The sequence below is a fragment of the Equus quagga genome, chromosome 17 (assembly GCF_021613505.1).
Source record: "Equus quagga isolate Etosha38 chromosome 17, UCLA_HA_Equagga_1.0, whole genome shotgun sequence".
Classification (NCBI taxonomy): Eukaryota; Metazoa; Chordata; class Mammalia; order Perissodactyla; family Equidae; genus Equus; species Equus quagga.
This window is the reverse complement of record NC_060283.1, coordinates 2,248,408-2,267,974: the sequence shown is the minus strand read 5'-3', so window position 1 is coordinate 2,267,974 and position 19,567 is coordinate 2,248,408. Positions and strand designations below refer to the sequence as shown.

The 19,567-nt window shown below is 62.9% G+C and overlaps 1 protein-coding gene across 5 annotated transcripts in view; it reads left to right on the top strand.

The window, feature by feature from the left end:
* Positions 1 to 19,567, top strand: part of LSP1 (lymphocyte specific protein 1) — a 42,642-nt gene that overhangs the window by 12,677 nt on the left and 10,398 nt on the right. The window contains exons 1-3 of one of the 5 annotated variants that reach the window (XM_046643811.1): positions 17,074 to 17,571; positions 18,002 to 18,126; positions 18,333 to 18,470. In XM_046643811.1, the coding sequence (XP_046499767.1) occupies positions 17,383 to 17,571; positions 18,002 to 18,126; positions 18,333 to 18,470 (452 nt within the window). In that variant the 5' untranslated portion in view covers positions 17,074 to 17,382. Of the gene's footprint in view, positions 1 to 4,054; positions 4,263 to 14,052; positions 14,178 to 17,073; positions 17,572 to 18,001; positions 18,127 to 18,332; positions 18,471 to 19,567 lie in introns of those variants that run through there. The other 4 variants (XM_046643810.1, XM_046643814.1, XM_046643812.1 and 1 more) reach the window with 4 other exon arrangements.

Sequence of the window (19,567 nt, the reverse complement as noted above, 5' to 3'; positions counted from 1 at the left end):
GATGGATGGGTAGGTGGATAGATGGATGTGTGGGTAGATGGACACATGGAGTAAAAGTATGGATGAAAGGGTGGATGGGTAGATGGATGGATAAATAACTGGACAGATAAATAGAAGGTTCTCAAGACAGGTAGACGTATGGATGGATGTGGATAGAAATTTAGATGAACAGGTAAGGTAAGCAAATATAGAAAGAGACAGATGAATGCAAGCTTAGATAGATAGTGAGTAAATAGACGTAAGGCTTGATGCTGGATGAACTATTGAAGAGATATCTTGGTGAACAGCACACCTAAATCAGGAATTATGCATTCACTGTTCTCTCTTCCCAGGACACTTTCTCCCACTGATGTATATAGCTGTCATTTTTCTCAAGAGACTTTGCAAACGAGGAAAGCCTTATTCCTTCTTTTGAGGTTTTCTTTAACTATCATATATAAAACATCAATCTCCTCCAGAACTCTATGTCCTCTTACCCTGAATTATATTTTGTATAGCATTTACCATCATCTGATTTATTACAGTATATATTTACTTGGGGTTTTTTTGCTCCCACTTAAATGTCATCCTTTTGAGAGCAGGGACTTTGTAAATGCTGAATCCCCAGCACCTAAAAAGTTAATACAGTAACTGTTCAATAAATTTGTTGAAAAATACGTGACTAGATGGATGAATATATGAAGATAAATGGAGAGATGAATGAACGAACCGTTGGTCGGATGAGAGATGGATGACTAAATGGATGGATGAAAATAATAGTAACTAATATTTATTGAAGGTTTACTATGTTCCAGCAATTATTTTAAGTATTTACTCATTTGGATGGCTTAATGGGCAAAATGATGGTAAATATGTATGTGGAAGGACAAACATGTATTTAGGCACAACTGGATGCATGAGGGGAAGATGGGTGGACATATGGGTGGATGGACAGACAGATATATGAATGGATCTGTGAATGGGATGGATAAATACTAAAATATTTGGAGAGATGAATGAAAGTAGGGGTGGAAGAATATCTGGAGAGATAGAAAGATGTATTAAAGAACAAACAGATAGTTCACTGGTTGGGTCACTGGGCAAATAGATATACAAATAGACGGTTAGTATATAGGTAAAGTAATTAACATATATTGAGTGGTTATTCTATTCCAAATGGATGCATGGCTAGCTGAATGTTTCTTCTAAGTGTTTTGTATGTATTAAGCCATTTAGATAGACGGATGGATGGATGGGTGGATGAGTGGGTGGGTAGATGGATAGGTGGATGGATACTTGCTCATGAAGAAATGCAAAGGCAGGGGCGGGACATGGATATATATGTATTGATGGATGCTTGAATGGATCAATGGAAGGATATGCTGTGTTTATATGGATAATTGAAACAATAGATATATTGAGAAATTGATGGATTGATAAATGATACATGGAAAGACATACAGATATATTTATATAAAGATAGCTATACAAAGAGGATGGATGGATGGAAGGATGATGATCTGAGGATAGATGTATGGGGGTGGATAATGGATGGGTGAATGGACGGACGGATGGATGGATGGATGGATGGATGGATACATGAGTGGATGGACAAATAATGGTAGAGTTGACGTCAAATACTCTGCCCTATTGTCCCTGTTTGGCCATGCCCTAGTTGTAAAACTAGGAATCCTGGTCACTGCATTTAAAGATCTATTCTTGCCACCTCCCACCCATCAGCATTTCTGACAGATAACTATGCAATTCTAAGTTCTTAGTGACAGGAAACTCCCACCATCCCAAGGTAGCCCTCTTCCCTGTGGAAATACTTGTCCTTATTTTGAACCAAAATATGCCTCAGCACGTTTCATTCCTGGCTATCTGTGACTGGGATCCCAGAACTAAAAGCAAGAGGCAAGAAGGAGATGGGCAGGTTGAGATGGAAATGAAGCACCAGCTTACTTCCGCTAGGTGATCTGCTGAATGTCTGGCTCACCCTGAGGTCCAGCCATGTGGCCCCCATCTCCTCCTCCTTATTCCACCAGAGTCCTGAGGTCCCCACAGCTCTGGCTGGATGCTGCGGATGGGCAGTGGGTACAGTTCCCTCTGTGGCACACCAGCATTCTCTGGCTCCTCCTGGGTTGTGCTGGGGGAAGGGAGATGCTGTGGGCCCCCTGCAGGGCTGGCCATGGGACCCAGATGACGTGTGTGTAGGGGGGAATCTGAACCAGACTTTCTGACCCTGGCCAGCCACCACCTGAGTCACCGCAGACCAGATCTCCAGGCCCACATGGAGTTTTTCCGACTGTTGCTGACACTTTCAACACCTGCTGTCTTCACACAGTGATTCATTTGTGCGTCTGTTCCCTCCTCTGTCTGATCCTGACCTCACCCTTTGTCCACTCACACATCCCCCAGGTGCTCCCGGCCCTGAGCGCCTGGCCCAGCCAGAAGTCAGACTGGCTTGGGAATCACGACAAGCCATTCCTCTGTGGCTGTGGGGATGGAGGGCAGCAGCACAGGCCGCAGCTCACAGGCACACGGCCTCTCCAGGCCAGGGCTGGGGGGGGCCAGCAGTTGGCAGATGAGGCTTGTGCTTCTGGCTCTGCCAGGCCCCAGCTCTGTGATCTCGGATCTCAGTTTCCCCGTCTGGGACATGCGGATGTGGCGTCTGCCTCTCGGGGCGGTCGTGAGCGTTGGTGAGCTGGGAGACCCACTGGATGTAAGACCACTGGCACGGAGCTGGCCCTCCGCGACTCGCCGTGAATGTGAGGCCCGGCCCTCCCCTCGCCCAGTCACTAGCCACGAGTGTTCTCAAGTGAGTCATGGGGACTGAGCCCAACCAGAGAAACAAAGGGCTGGGCTGCTTTTCCTCGGGCCTTGGCCAGAAGACAGGGGCAAGGGGCCCAGCTGGCTAGGGCACTGTGCTGACCTTGTGCCCACCGGTCACTTCTTGGGAGCATGGCTCCGGGATGCCAAACGGCAGAGGCTGTGTTCGTCTCTGCCTCTCTGGGGTCTCCCCACTCTGACCTTCCAGTACAGTTTAATGGGGGGCTGGGGATGCGGCAGCAGCTTCCCCATTTGGGGAGCAGAGAAGGCTCCTGGGGTGCCCCGGCCTCCCCCTTGAGGTGATAACAGGAGCAGAGGACTGGGAATGAACAAAGGAAAATGGAGAACCAGGAGGGAGGGGGAGAGGAGGAAGGGAGGGGAGGAAGGGAGGGGAGAGAAAAGGAGGGGGAGGAAGGAGGGAGGGAGACAGAGATAGGGACTGAGAGAGACAGCAGAGGGAAGAGAGAGGAGAGAGGGGCTGAGTGTGGGACCAGCGAGGCAGGTGAGGCAGACCAGGCCCACACAGGAAGGACCAGAGGGCCCAGGATGGGGCAGGGCAGGGGGGAGAGAGAATCCAAAGACAGACACAGGAGAGCGAAAGAGGGCCAGAGAACGGCCGGCCAGGCCAGGCCGAGGGGGCAAGGCCCAGGGATGGAGAGGCAGGTTTGGGGCACCAGGCCCCCTGAGAGTGGGGGGAGGTGAGATGAAGGAGAGTGAGGGAGGCAGGGAGCAGCCACCGCCTGGGTTGGGGGGAGGCGAGAGAGGAGCGAGGCAGCAACATGCTGCCCATCACAGGCCTCCAGGTCCTGCTAAGCCCCCAGGCTGCTAGGCTGGGAGGGTTTTCTCTCTGACATTTTTACTAGTCTCAGAAGGGGGGGGGGGGGGGGGGGGGGAGACCACGGGGGCGGAGTAGGGGCGGGGGGGAACAAAAGGGAAGCAGCTGCTAAGCGTCCAACGAGAGACCCACAGGGGCCGCAAGGCTCAGAGACAGGCCAGAGGGCACCTAGGCGCCCAGAGGGGAGGCAGCCAGGGAGACCCCCGAGGCCAGAGGGGCCAGGACGGACAGACAGAAGGTCACAGACAAGCAGACAGAGAGAACAGACAGGGGAGGGGGTGTCAGGGCCAGAGAGAGACCAGACGCCAGACAGAGGGAGAGACAGCTCGGAGGTAGAGAGACAGGACAGAGGGCGGAGGAGAGGAAGGGAGGGGAAAAAAAGAAAGAAAAGGAAAGAAAGAGAGAGGGGGGAGCGGGGGGTCCAAGTTACAGGAGGAGGAGCAGGAGGAGGGCAGCAGACAGGGCCGGCGGGACAGGAGCCTTTGAAGCGCGAGCAGCAGCGTCCCCAGGGCTGGGGTCAGGCCAGGTCGCTGGCCAGGCGGGCGGCCGCCAGCAGCATGAGCAGCTCGGCGCTCCTGAGGAGGGATGCTAGCAGACAGGGCCTGGAGAACCTCCTGAGGTAGGTCCCTCCCGGCCCAGGCTGGGCACGGAGGCCAGGGCGGGGTGCCCGTGCCAGCGCCACCCACAGACGCCTGGCACCCGCTGAGCCAGGGCTGGCGCGGCTCCGCCAGGCCGGCCCTGGGCGTGAGGCTCCCCGAGCCTTTCGCAGGAGGCCGGCCCAGCCCCGGTGGCCCCACAGCCCCTGCGCCGTGGCAGGATGAGGGGTGCGCCAGGCCTGCCGCGCTGTGTGCACACCCGCGTGGGTGCGTGCCCGCGGGCTGGGTCTCCTCCCTGCACCTGGCAGCGCGTCCACCTCCTGCTCTCCCATCGGCACCGTCAGCCTTGGGCAGCGCCACTCTCTGCTCGAAGACCCCTCTCTGGCCCCGCAGGCCCCGCCCTGCCTGGCTCACGTGCCCAGAGTCAAGAGCGGCTTCCGGGCCTCACCTCTGGTCCCGCCGACCCTCGGGGACCATCCAGTCACCCCTTACGATGATGAAACTGCACTTTGCAGTCACCTCTTCCACACTGCCCTTAGAGCACCAGCCCCGCATGGCGGCCCCGTGGCACCGTTGTGAGTGCTCAGGCCTCAGAGTCAGATCTTCTGGGGCTGGAAGCCTGGCTCCTGCGTCGTCACGCCTCGGGCCAGTGCCCTAACCTTTCTGAGCCTCAGTTTCCTCCTCCATGAAGTAGTGGTATGGTGGTACCTGCCTCGCAGGGTTGTGAAGAAAGCAGAGGCAAAGGGCCAGAGGCTCTACAGAGCTTGGCCACAGGCAGGTTCAGAGCTACTACTCTGAGACACGGCCACTCACTGCCTCCCTCTGAGCCGCCTGCAGTGCTCTTCCTCCTCCTAAGCCCTTCCAGGTATCTAAGGCCCAGTTGAAATGCTGCCTCCTCCAAGCAGTCTGTCTTGAATTCTCCCGAGTGGGGAGGACTGTCCTCCTCTGCCGGGCCTGGTGAGCCTACCGCCCGTCTCCGTGGTGGCAGGGAGCATGCCAGGCAGACTGCAAGCTCCTGGGCCGCTGGGCAGGCCTCTCTCAGCATCCCCAGGTCTACCCAAGCCCTGACATTGGGAGAGAGGAGGCGTGCAGGTGGGCTCAGCAGCATCTGAGCAGAGCTGAGAGCAGTCCCAGCCCCTCTAGCTCCGGCTGGCCCGGTCCCTGCAGACACAGGATGACGGCCCGCTCCCAGCCTCACCCTGGCACGGCCCAAGGGCCGCCCCACCAGAGTCGGGACCAGCGGCCGGGTTCGAGGGGGCCTCTGCTGGGCATGCTCCCTCTCGGCACCCCTGCCCGCTCAGAAGGCAGCCCCGCCCTGAGTCATCTCCTGGGTGCCACCTGTCGCTTCCTGGCTCTGCCCGGCCTGCCCAGCTGGCACGGCTGACCAGAAGACCCTCATGCCGGGCCACGCATCTCAGGTGGGATTTGTCCCTGCCTGGCTGAGATATGTCCTCCCAGGGGTCACCAGTGTCCCCTACTGGGGAGCTCTGTGGCCCAGGGATGGAGGAGCGCCCGGGTCAGTCCCTGGGGCTCATTAGCACCACTTAACAAATGGGGAAACTGAGGCCCAAGTGGGGAACCATCCAGCCCCCCCGGGAATGACAGCAGAGCCCCAGGGCCTGGCTGGGCACACGTGAACCTGGTCACAGGAGGACCTGAGCCACAAGCGCCCGTCCGGCTGGGGCTTTGGTTCCATTCTCAAACCAGCGCCAGGCTGGGGAGCAGGGGCATGCTGGGGTCCCCAATGGAGCATGGAGGGTGCAGCTTCAGCTTGGCTGAAGGCTCAGGGTGAGCCCCCAAGAAACTGAGCTGGGGTCAGGTGGGCCTACGGGTGGCTGGCCAGTGGGGCAGGCGCAGAAGGAAGTGTCCCTTGAACTCCCCGAAAATGTCCACGGTAGGAGGGGGCCACGGGGTGCAGGGGAGAGTCCTTCGCGAGGAATAACAGAAGCGTGGCTGTCCAGCCACCGTGAGTGGATCGACAGAACCGCACGTGGTGATGCTCACAGACAGGCACCAGCCCACACACCCTCCAGGCCCCTGACCCAGTGATGCGCTGGGCAGTACGCACCCAAGGGACACGTGAGGCCCTGCCAGGCGGTTGACATTCCTGCCACCCTCGCGGTTGTCAGCGTCTCTCCAGCATCTAACAGATCGAACTTCTCGTGGCCCCCCCGACCCCGGCAGACAGGCCCCCTGTCCCCGTTTGACACACAGAAAACCAGGCTCAGAGAGGTGATGCCTTGTCCCAGGTCACCTTGGGAGTGGGGAGCCTGCCACTTCACCCCAAACCTTCACTGCAGACGCCTGGGCGAGGAGGGAAGGGGGACGTCAGGGGCAGGGCATGACCCCTCTCTGTGACAAGCTCCAGAGAGGCATGCTGGGTGCCAGCAGTGGCCGTGGTGTAAATTGAATCCAGTTTAAGCGGATTAAAAATGACCCTATGGGCCAGCTGGGAAGTCATCCGTGCCCTGCCCATCTTCCTCCACGTCTCAATCTGGTTTATCCAGGGCCTGTGTGGCCACCTGGACGCCTGTATCTCCCCGTCTGTCTAGGCCCAGCACGAGGCTCCAGGCTGCAGGGCCAGACCCCAGGGCTGACAGCCCACCCTGCAGTGCCCGTGTGCCCTGCTCTGCCCCTGCCCAGGTGGCTGGAAGCCACTCGCCACGCCCCTCCAGCCTAGGGTGACTCAGGCTCTCCCCAGGCCCACCCTGGGTCAGGCCAGCGTAGGGGCAGTCAGGGGGCAGCGAGGGGACCCCGGCCTGCTCACTTCCAGAGGTCACCTGGACTCTCGGCCACTTTCCTGGTCCCACAGTCCTTGGGAGCCTGGCTTTGTGAGGTGAGGCCCAGGCTGGCACAGAGCAAAGGGGCTGGCCGGGTCACCCTGGCTGGGTCCTCGTCAGCATTCGGGCTCCCGGTCCCCAGGGGAGGCTCTGGAAGCTGGAGGAGGGTTGCTGAGAGCCCCTCTGCCGCCACTCTAGGTGTACGCCCTCCGAGGAGAGGATGGCGCTCTCCGTGGCTCTCCCACCCTTGGGCAGCCAGGCCCAGGAGGCCTCTGGGGACCCTGGGGTGACCAGCAGGGCAAGGGATGGGACCGGCAGCCTGCTGGGCTGGCCTGGGGGGGGTGGCGGAAGCCAAGCCTCCAAACCACAGTGTCCAAAGGGGCGTGGCTGCCTCGGGCCCACCCAAGGCCCAGATCCGGTGGGTGGGGTGACCCAAGCCCTGGCAGCACCCATGCCTGGTGGGTGGCGCCAGTGCGGGACCAGGTGGTCTGTCGGCCAGAGCCGGTGCTGCCCCAGGAGCCTGGGAGAGCCGGCAGCAGGGGGTACAGGGACCGAGTGGCCCAGCCCCCTGGGCAGGGTGTCAGGGCCGGAGCCCAGAGCGCTGAGGTTCAGGCCGGGCTCCAGCCCCAGCCCGAGAACCAGAGCAGGACAGAGCGGCAAGCAAGCCACGGCTGGGGTGCACCGGGCACCTGGGGGCTCAACCCCCACGCCCCTGCCAGAGCCCTGAGAGAGCACCCCGGGGTTCCTGGGCCCCAAGGGATGGCTGGAGGGGGTATAGCCCCCAGGAACACCTCGCCAGGCTCAGAACGGCTCAGCACAGGTTGGTGGCCACAGGCCGACCCACACAAGTATCCAGGGGCCAGGCCGGCACCCACTGCACGTGGGCGCTGGGGCATGAGAATTTCTTGGTGGCCCCTGGGCGTCAGGGAGAAGGATGCAGGGCCCCAGCCCTGGGCGCTGAGTGGGATCAGACCCTGACCCACCTGGAAAGGTGAGAGTGTGGCCGTGAGGGACAGCTGCTGGACGGGCAAGGAGAGGTCCAGAGGCGGGCCTGAGGTGAGGCTTGTGGAGCTGAGGCTGGGGGCTAGGGAACCATGGGCCCTGTGGGCTGTGAGACTCTCCTGACCCCAGGATGTGTCCTACCAGGTGGTGGGAGGAGGAAGGAGAAGAAAAGAGAGAAAAGAGAAGGAGTGGAGGACTGAGAGAGAAAACAGAGGTGAGGAAAAGAGAGCGGAGAGAAGGCGAGAGCCGCAGGACCCTCACGAAGGCAGAGAGAGGGAGAGTGGGGACCGGCGGGCACGGTGGTCCAGCGGAGGAGGGGCAGAGTGAAAGCAGAAAAGAGAAGGGACAGAGGAGGCAGGAGATGAGGATGCTCACCATCCGCCGAGGTCCCCGTGCAGCAGACGGGGAGGACGCCCGAGGGCCTGGGTGCGGTACCGAATCCGGGGGACATTGCAGCAGCATCCAACGTCTACTCCTGACCCTCCGGGCAGACAGGATGGGGCAGGCAGGCAAAGGAGAGGGGAGCAGGGCAGACCAGGTGAGGCCCAGCAAGTGCAACAGGAGAAGGGAACAGGGAGAAGGGGAGAAGCCCACAAGGGGAGGGATCAGGACCCCTGAATGGGCTCCCGCCATGCCTGGTCTCCACACCCGCCCTCGGGGGCTATGGGTGGCCCCCGTGAGAATCTGCACCTCTCAGCCTCAGTTTCCTCGTCTGTAATGGGGTGACGAGAGGATGGCCACGAGGAGCCATGTGCTGGCTGTGGACAGGTCACTTTGCCCCTTTAAAGGGGGCTGTACCGGCAGAGCCCCCAGCTCCTGGCTGGGACCCCAGGGGCAGAGGCCCAGGGCAGGTCGTGCCTGATCTCAGCTGGTGAGACTCCCAGACGTTCACATGAGTTTTGCGGGCCCACTGAGGCTGCCCCGTCCCGGTCTGTGTGGATAAGGAAGCTGAGGCCCAGGGAGGCTTGGGGTCTTGCCCACTGCTCTGGGCGCCAGCAGCAGGGGTCTGCAGAGGACCCACAGCCAGGGGGTGGCACAACGGAGGCTGAATTAGGGCCAGTCCAGTGGCACAGACCGGCTCCTTCTGTTCTGCTGTGCCCCCCAGCGCCTCCTGGAATGATCAGTCCTGAGGGGTTGGGGGTCAAGGAGCCCTCAGAGAAGGGGCTGGGGGCCAAGAAGGGCATGCAGAGCCCGGGCGGCAGAAACCGCCTGAGGCGTCAGACAGAGGGTCTGGCTGCGTGTGCGCTTGGGGGCCAGAGCCGGGAGCGGACGGACAGGTGGTCGGGTGCCAGGCTGCGGCTCCCGCCCAGGTGGGCAGCCAAGTCTGGAACGACGTGCAGACCCCAGGACTCGACAGGACCAGAGTCATTTCGGCAATCCCGGGGCGCAGAGCGTACGTGGGGCCTTCAGGGTGTGAGGTGGAGCTGGCTACACCGGGCAGGAAGAAAGGGGAAGGGGATGGCAGAGGCTTCAGCCGGTGCCAGCCCCTAGTCGCGTGTCACGGAACGTGCCAGAGCTGGCCTCCGGAGCGCTCTGAGAGCTGTGCCAGGCAGTCTCAGCCCGCTCGGGAGCGCCCGGCTCTCCCGGAGGGCCGTCCAGCGCTGAGAGGAGACTGGGCTGGACTCAGAGACGCAGCGGGGCTGCCAGGCAGTCGGGCGCCGTGTGGTCAGCCCGCTTGTCCGGTTTCCGGGAGGTCGGCCTGGAGCGGAGCAGCGTGTAGGCGTAGCAGTGGGCAGGGGCGCTGGCTGCGGCAGAGGATGCTGAGAGCCGAGGGGCGGTCTCCCGGGCTGCCACGGCACTCGGGCCAGGTTCCTGCAGCGCTGTGGTCAGTGACTCGGAGGAGAACGGAAAGACCCGCGTGTGCAGTGCACAGGGCAGAGGGCCAGCGCCAGCCACAGTTGTGCCAGCTCCAACAGGCAGGATGAACCCAGAGGAGGGTGAGGCCTTGACTCCTGACCCCGTGCCTGAAAGGGCAGGCTGGTCAGAGCAGATGGGGGCAGAGGTGTAGAAGAGCCATGGTGCCAGGGCGAGGAGGCTGACCACGGAGCACATCACAAGAGGTAGGACGCCCAGCCAGAGGGAGGTGACGGGCTAGCCAGTGGGATGTCAAGCTCGGTTCTGGACCCTACTCTGGGGCCGAGGTGGACGGTCCTTGACCCAGCCTCTCCAGACCGAGGGGAAGCCTGGGATAGAGGGGCTCTGGGCCCACGTGTCCACTTTCCAGTCTTGGCAGGGTCTTCAAGGACCCCAGGCTCGGGGGTCTGTGGAGCCAAGCTGTAAAAGGAGATCTGTGAGTGGGCGAAGCCCCATAAGGAAGGTTTAGGAGTCGCGGATGCCCTCAGGCCAGAGGCACCTGAGTGGCTGCCACTCCTGTCACAGCTCCCTTGCCATCGGGCTGTTTGGGTGAACAATGAGGGTCCCTCCAATCGACCTGGACACCTTAGGGGCAAGGTGGAGTGATGGGCAGGCCTGGGCTGTGGTCGCCCCAGCTGGCATTCAGAGCCTGGTCCCCCAGGAGCTGTGTGGGTCCCGAGGGAGCCGTCGTGTCCAGGTCTGGGGTGAAGGTTTTCGCAGGATCCCGAGGCCGGGTGCTGCAATGGGGGCAGGCCTATCCGGGAGCGACCTTCCCACCCCAGAGCCGGGAACGGGGTCTTGCTCATCCTACGTGGGCCGTTCACAGGTGCAGGCAGCGGGCAGCAGCGCCAGGGGCCCAGGGGAGCAGCTCCTGCTAGGGGGCAGGTTTGGGACTGGGTGGGTCTGGAGCAGGTTGTGGGGGGTAGGGAACCGATAGCAGCAGATGCACCCCCGCTCTCCCCCAAGGTGAGAGAGTCAGGACACGAGGGTTCGCCCACTGGGTCTGTGGGTCACCCAGGAGGGGATGGGCTTCACAGGGGGGCTCCGGGAGGCTGGAAGGAGAAAGGCAGGGCTGTGGTGAGGGCCCCGCTCTGTCTGCTTTGCCCTGCCCTGCCCCGTCCCCTTGGTCGCAGTCCCCCCAGAACGCCTCCTAGATGCCCGCACGTCCGTGTGCTGCCCCTTCCTTCCTTGACGGGTCTCTACCCCTCACCCCTACCCTGTAGGGACATCCTATGAGCCAGTCCCCCCCAAAACAAAGCTTGGAATCGGGGCCTTCTCTGTGGCCCCCAAACCACCCCACGGGGTTGGCGCTGGTTCTCTTGGCAGCCTCTTAGATCTATAAGGGCAGGGAAGAAATCGCACCCATCTTTGGGTCCCTAGCACCTGGCAAAATAAAGTGCCAGAGAGGGAAGGGAGGGAGAGGGTAGGGGGAGACAGAGAGGGCAGAGGAGGGAGGGGGAAGACTCGGGGAGGCTACGGGTTTGGAGGAATTGTGACGATAGAGGACAGGCCGGCTGTGAGGGAGATGTGGAACTCAAACCTGGATTGCCTCAGAGGTTATGGAGCAGGTGGCTGACGTCGGGGTGTCACTGAGGAGACCAGCCCAGGGAGGGAGGCTGGGGACGGTGGCAGGGGTGGCTGAGGGCTCCCTGCCTCTCCTTCCCATTGGGAGACCTCAGGCCCAGCACTTGTCACCTCCCAGCCACACTCCTCATCTGTAAGGTGGGGTGACTGCCCCATTGAGTGGGATGAGAACTGAGTGGCACCTCAAGGCTGGCGGTGGGGCTGTCCTAGGCTGGGTGGGGTCTGGAGCTGGTGGAAGTGACTACCGGGGGCCAGTGGGGATGGAACGAGGGCCAAGACTTGGCCTGAGAGGTCCCTGGTAACTGGGGGGCCAGGACAGAGGCCGCCTCTCCCTGGTCTGCTCCTGGGGCCAGCCGGGAAAGACATGCAAAGGGGCGGTTCGTTGTTTTGGGGGTTCTGGGTCAGGCAGCTAGGAGTCCTCCCAGATGAGAGGCCCCAGATGCTGCCCCACTGTGGGAAGACGAGGTGGCATGGGGCTGAGAGGCCCGGCTGGGGCCCTGCAGAGACCACACTGTGATAACTGAGGCCCCACCTGGGCCCCGCGAAGGGGGCGACGCCTGGGCAGAAGGCTGGGGACTCGGGGCTCTGGGCTAATGTCACTGCTGGTGTAAATGGCCCCTGTGGACAGGCTGCTCTGACTTTCCCTGAGGCAGGGCTGAGAGAGGCAAGGCTGCCTGCCCAGGTCACAGGGCATTCCTCCTCCCTGGGGGCTGGGAGCGAGCTGGAGGCCTGGGTGGGGCAGGGCACCCCTGCCGTCCTCTCTGGGGGCCACAACCACAATGCCTTGGCCTCAGGCCATGGGCATGTGGCACATAGGGCTAGCCTCTCTCCTTCCAGCTCTGGGCTCCAGGAGCCTGTGGCTGTGCCTTTGTCTCCCGGGGCACCGGGAAGGATGCCCTGGAGGCCTGGCCCCTTGAGGACTCCCTCTCTCCCCACCCCTTGGGGCCAGCCTGCACCCCCAGCCTGTGCCCTTTAGGTTGCCATCCTCTCCGTAGATGTGGAGGAAGACAACTTTGCAGACAGATGTCCCCTCCTCCAGGGGGGCTTCCCAGATATGACCTGCCCACCAGGGCCAAGAGGGAGGTACATGTGGCAGGGTGTGTGCCAGGCCTGCCCTGGTGCTGCTTCGGCCTCCTTCCTGGGGGCACAGGTCTACCAGCAGTGCCAGCTGGTGGGGAGCGGGAGCTGGGCCTGCCTGCGGGGGTCTCGGTTCTCACCCTGCTGAGTGGGGCAGCACCGGGGAGCTTGAGGCTGGGCCTACGGTCTCACCCTGGGAAGGGGGTCAGAGACCAAAGCCCCAGGCCCGCCCCGGTCCCAGCCTCCCTTCTCCCTGGAGGGGCTGGGATGCTTCCCAGGCTTCTCTTGCCCTTTCGGCCTCCCTTTGGGCCCCTCCTCAGGCAGCTCCCTCCGCCTGGGGTGACTGACCGCCAGGCTGACACTGGCTCTGTAGTCCCCCCCCACTCAGCCCTCCCTTCCATCCCAGGCCCTGCAGCTGCGGGCCTCATCCGGTCACCCCGAGGATGACAATAGGCGCCATCCCCCAACGCCTGCCTCAAACTGCCCCCACCCTGCGCTCTCCTCCCTGGTCAGAACCTTCCATAGCCCCCACAGCCCAGCTTAGCTGCTCCACATCGGGGATCTTCCCGAGACCTAAGGCCCCAGGCCCCTGGGTCCTGCCCCGTTAGTGCGGCCCCTCTGGGAGTGACAGCGATGGAGGGGTCAGGAAGGCTGGCACTCCTGCATGCAGGGCAGAGCTGAGCGCTCGGCACGGGTCAGCTCACTCGTTGTCCCATAGGGACACTGAGCCTCCAGTGGTGGGGTGACGGTCCAGGCTGTTGTCCAGGAGCCCGCCGAGGCTGGGCCTCAGCTCTGAGCCCCGTGCACCCCTGCAGACCAGGCCCTGGAGGAGCCCTTGGGGAGGAGAGAGGCCCCATGTTGGAGGGATGGAAGGAGACAGAGGAGGCCTGGGTCTGGAGCCCTGAGGGTCTTGGCGCCCCCGGCCTTTCCCAAGCTCTCATGCTCAGCCCCAGACCACACCCTGTGCCGGGTCACCTAGGGTGTCTGATGCCCCAGCTGTGGCGCCCTCTCCGGTGCTGCCCCCGGACTCCTTAGGGCTTGCTCATCCCCAGGGCTCTCCCCAGGTTAGCCTGAGCCCCTTTGCACTTGCAGTCTCTTCCTACTGACCGTCTACCCGGGGGTCCCCAGGCACTCCCCACGCCACACTTAACTGGGTGCCTCCTCCTGGGGTCCCTACATCTCCCCTCTTGGGGTGCAGGACTGACACCCAGGGAGATCTGGAGGCTGCCAACCCTTTGTCTGCTGCACCATCCGGGCTTGTCCCTTCTCCTTCCTAATCCCCCTGTGTCTTCCCCTTCTCGTCCCAACTGGGCCTCCTTCCAGATTGCTAACCTGACGGTGCCTGTGCTGGCTTGGGATCTGCCAGGGCAGCCCATGAGGGGCTGCAGGGACCCGCTGTGACCTACCCACAGCCACGCCCTCCTGGCCTCAGCCATGCCGAGCGGTCCTCGCTCTTGCCTCACCCTCTCCCGGGCCCACAAACCCCTGCTCATCTTTCAGACCAAAGTTGCCTCCTGGGCTTCCCTGGGCAATGGGGCTTGTCTGCCTGGCCCACTGGAAATGGGTCACCTCCCCCCCACGCCCAGCAGGGCACGGACACACCCAGAAAGGTGCTGCTGGAAGGAGGGCTGGGCCGGGAAGGTGAGTGGGACCAGTGCCAAGGCGGTGGGGGGGCCAGTTCTCTGAAGCCATAGTTCCTGTGCCCACACCCCTGCCTGCAGCAGCCACCCCACTGCCACCCGCCGGCTCACATGGGCTGTGTGTGCTCCTGGCTCACCCCAGCTGCCTCTCTGCAAGGAGGAGTGCCAGCCGGTGCCCTGGCAATGCCACGCCGCAAGCCCCTCCCCTCGGCCTGCTTTGCCCCACCAGGGAGAGGCACCCCCTGAGTGGTGGGGCGTGGGTGGTGCCCAGCCATTGCTCTCCTCTCCTGAGCTCCCCAACAGGGCCCCAACCTCGGCCTTGGGAGCTGCCCTCTGACCACGATGATCGGAGGCACTGATGTCCCACCACCCCTGGACGCCACGCTGAAGAGGCCTCTTGGCGGGTTCACTTCCCTCCACACTCTGTCCTTTCACTCACGGGCTCTGTGGTCACTTGAGGGGCCGGTCACTCTGCAAGTGTCCATCCCGCTCAATGGCATATAAGCCCCTGCGGATGCTAGCCACGGGAGGGGGCTGCAGACCTTGGTGGTCTGCAGGGAGACGGGTGCCCCAGCTCCTGGTGGGGTGACCAGGCCCAGCTTCCCAGGCCAGCTCCCATCAGTAGGGTCCGGAAGACTTGTGGCCAAGAACGTCGTCTGTGGGCCTAAAGGAAAAGTTCCTCCGTGACAGGCCAGGTCCGGCCCGGCTGCCCTCCCTTTGGCCCCCACCCCTAGTGGAGCCCGAAGCTTTCCCTGAGACTCTGAGCTGATCTTTAGGCACCAAGAGGCAGGAGGGGAGAGCCACGAGCCGCCTGTAGGGGGCACAATCGAGGCGGGACCGAGGCCTGATGCCCCTTCCAGAGCCAGCCAAATGGGCAGGGGAGGAAGGAGATGGGACAGCTGGCAGGGCTGGGCTCAGGACTGGCACCGTCGGACCCTCAGTGGGGACTGGGGGGCTGCGGGGGAAGGAGAGGAAGGGGCTGGCGTCTTGAATCGGGGGCCTGTAGCGGGTGGACATGGCCAGAAGGGGCAGCCCTTGAACTCGGGGACCCCCACCCACTCAGAACAGGGATCCGTGAGCCTGTGCAGGCTCGACGGGGTCTGTGCACGCTGTGCGCCCGGGTGGGGCAAGGCCCCGCAGCAGAGCCTGACCCCGGGGAAGGAAGGGCGAAGCCCCACTCAGCAGCCCCTCGGGCTGAGCCTGGGCCGTGCACAGAGCCAGAACAGACACAGGAAATAGCCTAATTGCATTTGCGCAGGAACACCAAATCCCTTGCAGCTGCACGCGGGCTGGGCCAGGGGCCACGGGCGGGCCCGGCCGTCGCCAGCGTCCTGACAGCTCCACTGAGCGTGCCAAGGGGTCTGGGCCGCCGGCCGGGTGGGGGGGCGCCTTTCCCAGGCCAGAGGCCCCCACCCCACCCCAGGAGAGCCGCCCCCCTCTCAGTTCCCAGAACGGAGCCCAGCTGTGGATCAGCGAGGGGGTGAGGTCATGGGAGGGGGCCAGGAGGGGCCGCATTACTCACATCCCGGGGCAGGCGGGAAGGGAGGAGGCGAGGAGGGAAGGGGCTGAGCCAGCTCCTTGTCCTTGGGCCCTGGGTCAGGGGCTAGGGGCTGGCGGTTTCTCCCGGCATAGGGGCTGGGGGAGACACTGGGAGCCCCTGCACCCCCACTCTACCCCCCAAGCTCCCTGACTGTGAGGGCTCAGGGAGCCACGTGTGGATGGCAGGGGGCAACTGGCGGAGGGGCCAGCCCCTCAGCTATGATGTTTTCAGAAAACTCACTTGGCCTCTAGCCCGGGCTGTTGGGGTGATGGCAAGGGAGACCGTGACAGTGTGCTGGGGCCCCCCGGGGGGACTGGAGTCGGTGTTTTGCCCTCAGCTATTCCCACGTCTGAGTCTGCATGTGTACATGGACATCCGTGGGTGCACACGTGTGTGTGCATGGTGTAGGTGGTCGGGCCCACGTGTGGCACATGGGTGTGTGCCTACATGGGCCTGAGTGTGGGGCTCATAGAGAAAGCATGTGTGCACATGTGTGTTCCTGCCACGTGGCTATGTGCTGTGGGTTCCTGTGTGGGGCCTGGGACGGGAGCTGAGTGCAGGCTTGCGTGGGGCTGTCATGGCCTGGACAGGGCACCATATGTGCCGACCCTGGGGATTGCACATGTCTATGTGTGGGGTGACCAGACACCATGTGGCCTCTGCACCCAGTTGTGCTGGTGAAGGGTCTCGGGGACCTGGAGGAGAGGTCTGGGGGGCGGGAGTGGCTGCTTTGTCTGAGAGCGGCCTGTGAGAGTTCCTGAGACCAGGTCTGAGGGGGTCTGAGGTTCAGGCCCGTGAGCACATGCATGACCGTGGACATTTACCAGCATTTGCAGACTTAGACACAGGAATGCACACGCACACCCCCATGTACCACATGTTGGCTAAAACCCCCTAAACCCTGCAAGGCAAACACGTCTGTGGGCATGTATGGCTTGGACGCGGGAGCGAGGGCAGCAAAGTGGCCAGTCTCACCCTCCAGGGGCCCCCTCGCAGCGGGGGGATCCCAGGAGAGGGCACCTTCTCTCCACCCCGCAGCCCAGGACGCAGCCCTGAGCTCCCACCCACCATTTAGAGGGGCTGCTGGTGTGCCGAGCCGGGAGGGACCCCAGACCCCCGGTCCGTACAGCCCCGAGAGCACCCCAAGCTCTACCTCCCCAACCAAACACGGCCCCGCGGCCCCCCAGCCGCGGCCCGGAGCAGGAGGCTGGGCCTCATCTGCCGCCTGATGGGAGCCAGGTGTGGGGAATTAAGTGGCTCCCTGGGGCCCGTGGGGGTGGGAGTGGAAGGCACTTCTGAGGAGCGGGGTGGGCGGACTGGGGGTGCGGAGGTCTGAGCAGGCCGTCTGGTTTGCGTGGCTGGAGTTCCATGTGGCCGCAGCGGGGGGAGCAGGCCTGCAGCGGGGGCTGTGGAGGGGCCTGGCTTTTGTCTGAGAGGCTCCGAGGAGGCCTAGGAGAGATTAGATCATGCGCTGGCAGGGCTGCCGAGACCACGGGGCCAGCCCAGCCCGGCCAGGGGACGGAGGCCCAGAAGGAGCGGGCTGCGGGGTCAGGCAGCGGACACGGGCAGGAAGGAACTGAGACCCTGGCTTGGGGCAGTGAACCCCGTAGAAGCAGAGACCGGGGGCTCTCTCTCTGGCTCCGGCGGAACTGGGGGAGGCAGGGCCATGCCGGCCAGACGAGGCCTGTGGTGCCCACTGGACACCAGTGGTCCGACATCTGCTGGGCCAGGGCCAGAGTGCACAGGCTCTGGACCCCCGTCCCAGGCAGACCTGTGCAGTTCAGAGGGAGGGACCCGGAGCAAGCATGGCTGTCAGCATGCTGTGGGAAGAAGCTCTCCTGGTCATGGCTATGCGGTGGGACTCAGTTTCCCCATCTTTGAAACAACCCAGAGAAACTGCACAGAGTGCTCTGAGAGGGTGGGCAGCAGCGTTGGGTGAGCTGACCCTGCAGGACGCCCCATTTGTGGGGTCAGGGCCAGGCTGGAGGCGGCCTCTTCTCTGGGCCCCCGGCCCTCTTGCTGGGTCACCTTCTCCCAATGTGCTGTGTTCTTAGGGACCAGGAAGTAGCATCGCTGCTGGGGTCGTTGGGGTAGGCAGGTGGCTGCCTAGCTGGGTCTGTTCCTGGCATGACCCCAGCCCGGCCTGGCAGTCCCCGATTGGCCGAAGCTACAGCCACTTGACTCAGGTGGGATGCGTGGCCACAGCCAGCTCTCCACCCATCCAGGGACCTCTTCTCCCTGCTAGGGGCCAAAGCCGCACTGGCCTATGTCTTGCCTCTGATTAGGTCCAGGGAGCCAGACTGGTGGAAGAGAACGGAGGATCTGATCCCATCCTTGGCTTTCTCCATGCCTGTCTGGACGCGGGAGCCCCCTCCAGGGAGCCTCCTGCCAGGGGGCACGTGCTATCCAGGTGCCCACACAGCCCCAGGACTTCACCCCATACCCAGGGGCACCTTCATGACCATCTCAAGTGACCTCGGCTATAAAGATGGGGAAACTGAGGCACAGAGAGGGCAGGGGCTGGTTCAGCCTTCTCACCACATGGCCCCCTCGAGGCCGGCTTGCATGGGAGAGGCAGGATGCGGGCCGTGGCGTGACTGTCTCTGTGGCCCCCAGGCTCACCACTCAGTGGAGCGTGGAAGATGAAGAAGAGGCCGCGAGGGAGAGGCGCCGGAGAGAGAGGGACAGGCAGCTGCGGGCCCAGGACGAGGACGGAGATGGCCAGTCCCCGGAACAGCCAGAGCAGGAGAAACTGTAAGCAGCTCCAGCCAGCTTGCCTGGTCCTGCACCCCCGGGCAGAGGAGGACGCTGGTGGTCGGGCCCTGAGCCGGGGTTCCCAGAGCAGATGACACCAAGGAGGAGCCCAGCCCTGGAGCAGGGGCAAGAGACAGAGGGGTTCTCAGGGTGAGGGTCGAAGCGCGGGTGCCAGTGGAGCCTGCCAGAGACATGTGCGGCCACCCCTCCCGGTGAGCCTCCCGGGGGCGCTGACTCAGGCCCTGGCCGCCCCGAGTGGTCCCGGCCCTTGCTTGGACCGACTCTGACCCCAGCTGCGAGGCCCCGGCCTCCAAGCCCCCCGCCCAAGCTCCTCGCTGCCGGTGACTCAGGGAGGCCGCATCCAACTTGGCGGGCCGTGGGCCGGCTCGTTTCCTCCTGCACGGAGGCCCCGCGGAGGGGCTGGGCTGTTTTCCCAATCGTACCCCCTCCTCCAGCCCTGTCTTGCTGCATTTTCTCCTAGTCAGCAGCTCTGGGCGGGGTGGGGTGCTGTAGCGGTCGTGGCCTCTCAGGCCAGGTCCTGGGCCTACCAGGCAGGGGCTGGGGAGCAGGCGGGGAGCCCACCGGGGCCAGCGTCGAAGGCCTGCAGTGGGGGACAGAAGGCAGGGCTCACCCTACCGTCCAGGGAAGGAGCCTACGGGCGAGGGCCCTGGGGGCCCAGCTGGGAGAGCAGAGAGAGCTGTCACCCGCACGCAGGGACCCAAGGCTGACGGGGGAGGCACAGTTCAGCTCTCAGGGAGCCCTAGACTGACGGGGGAGGCACAGCCCAGCTCTCAGAGAGCTGTAGACTGACGGGGGAGGCACAGTCCAGCTCTCAGAGAGCTGTAGACTGATGGGGGAGGCACAGCCCGGCTCTCGGGGAGCCCTAGACTGACGGGGGAGGCACAGTCCAGCTCTCGAGGAGCCCTAGACTGATGGGGGAGGCACAGCCCAACTCTCAGAGAGCCGTAGACTGACGGGGGAGGCACAGCCCAGCTCTCGGGGAGCCCTAGACTGATGGGGGAGGCACAGCCCAACTCTCGGGGAGCCCTAGACTGATGGGGGAGGCACAGTCCGGCTCTCGGGGAGCCCTAGACTGA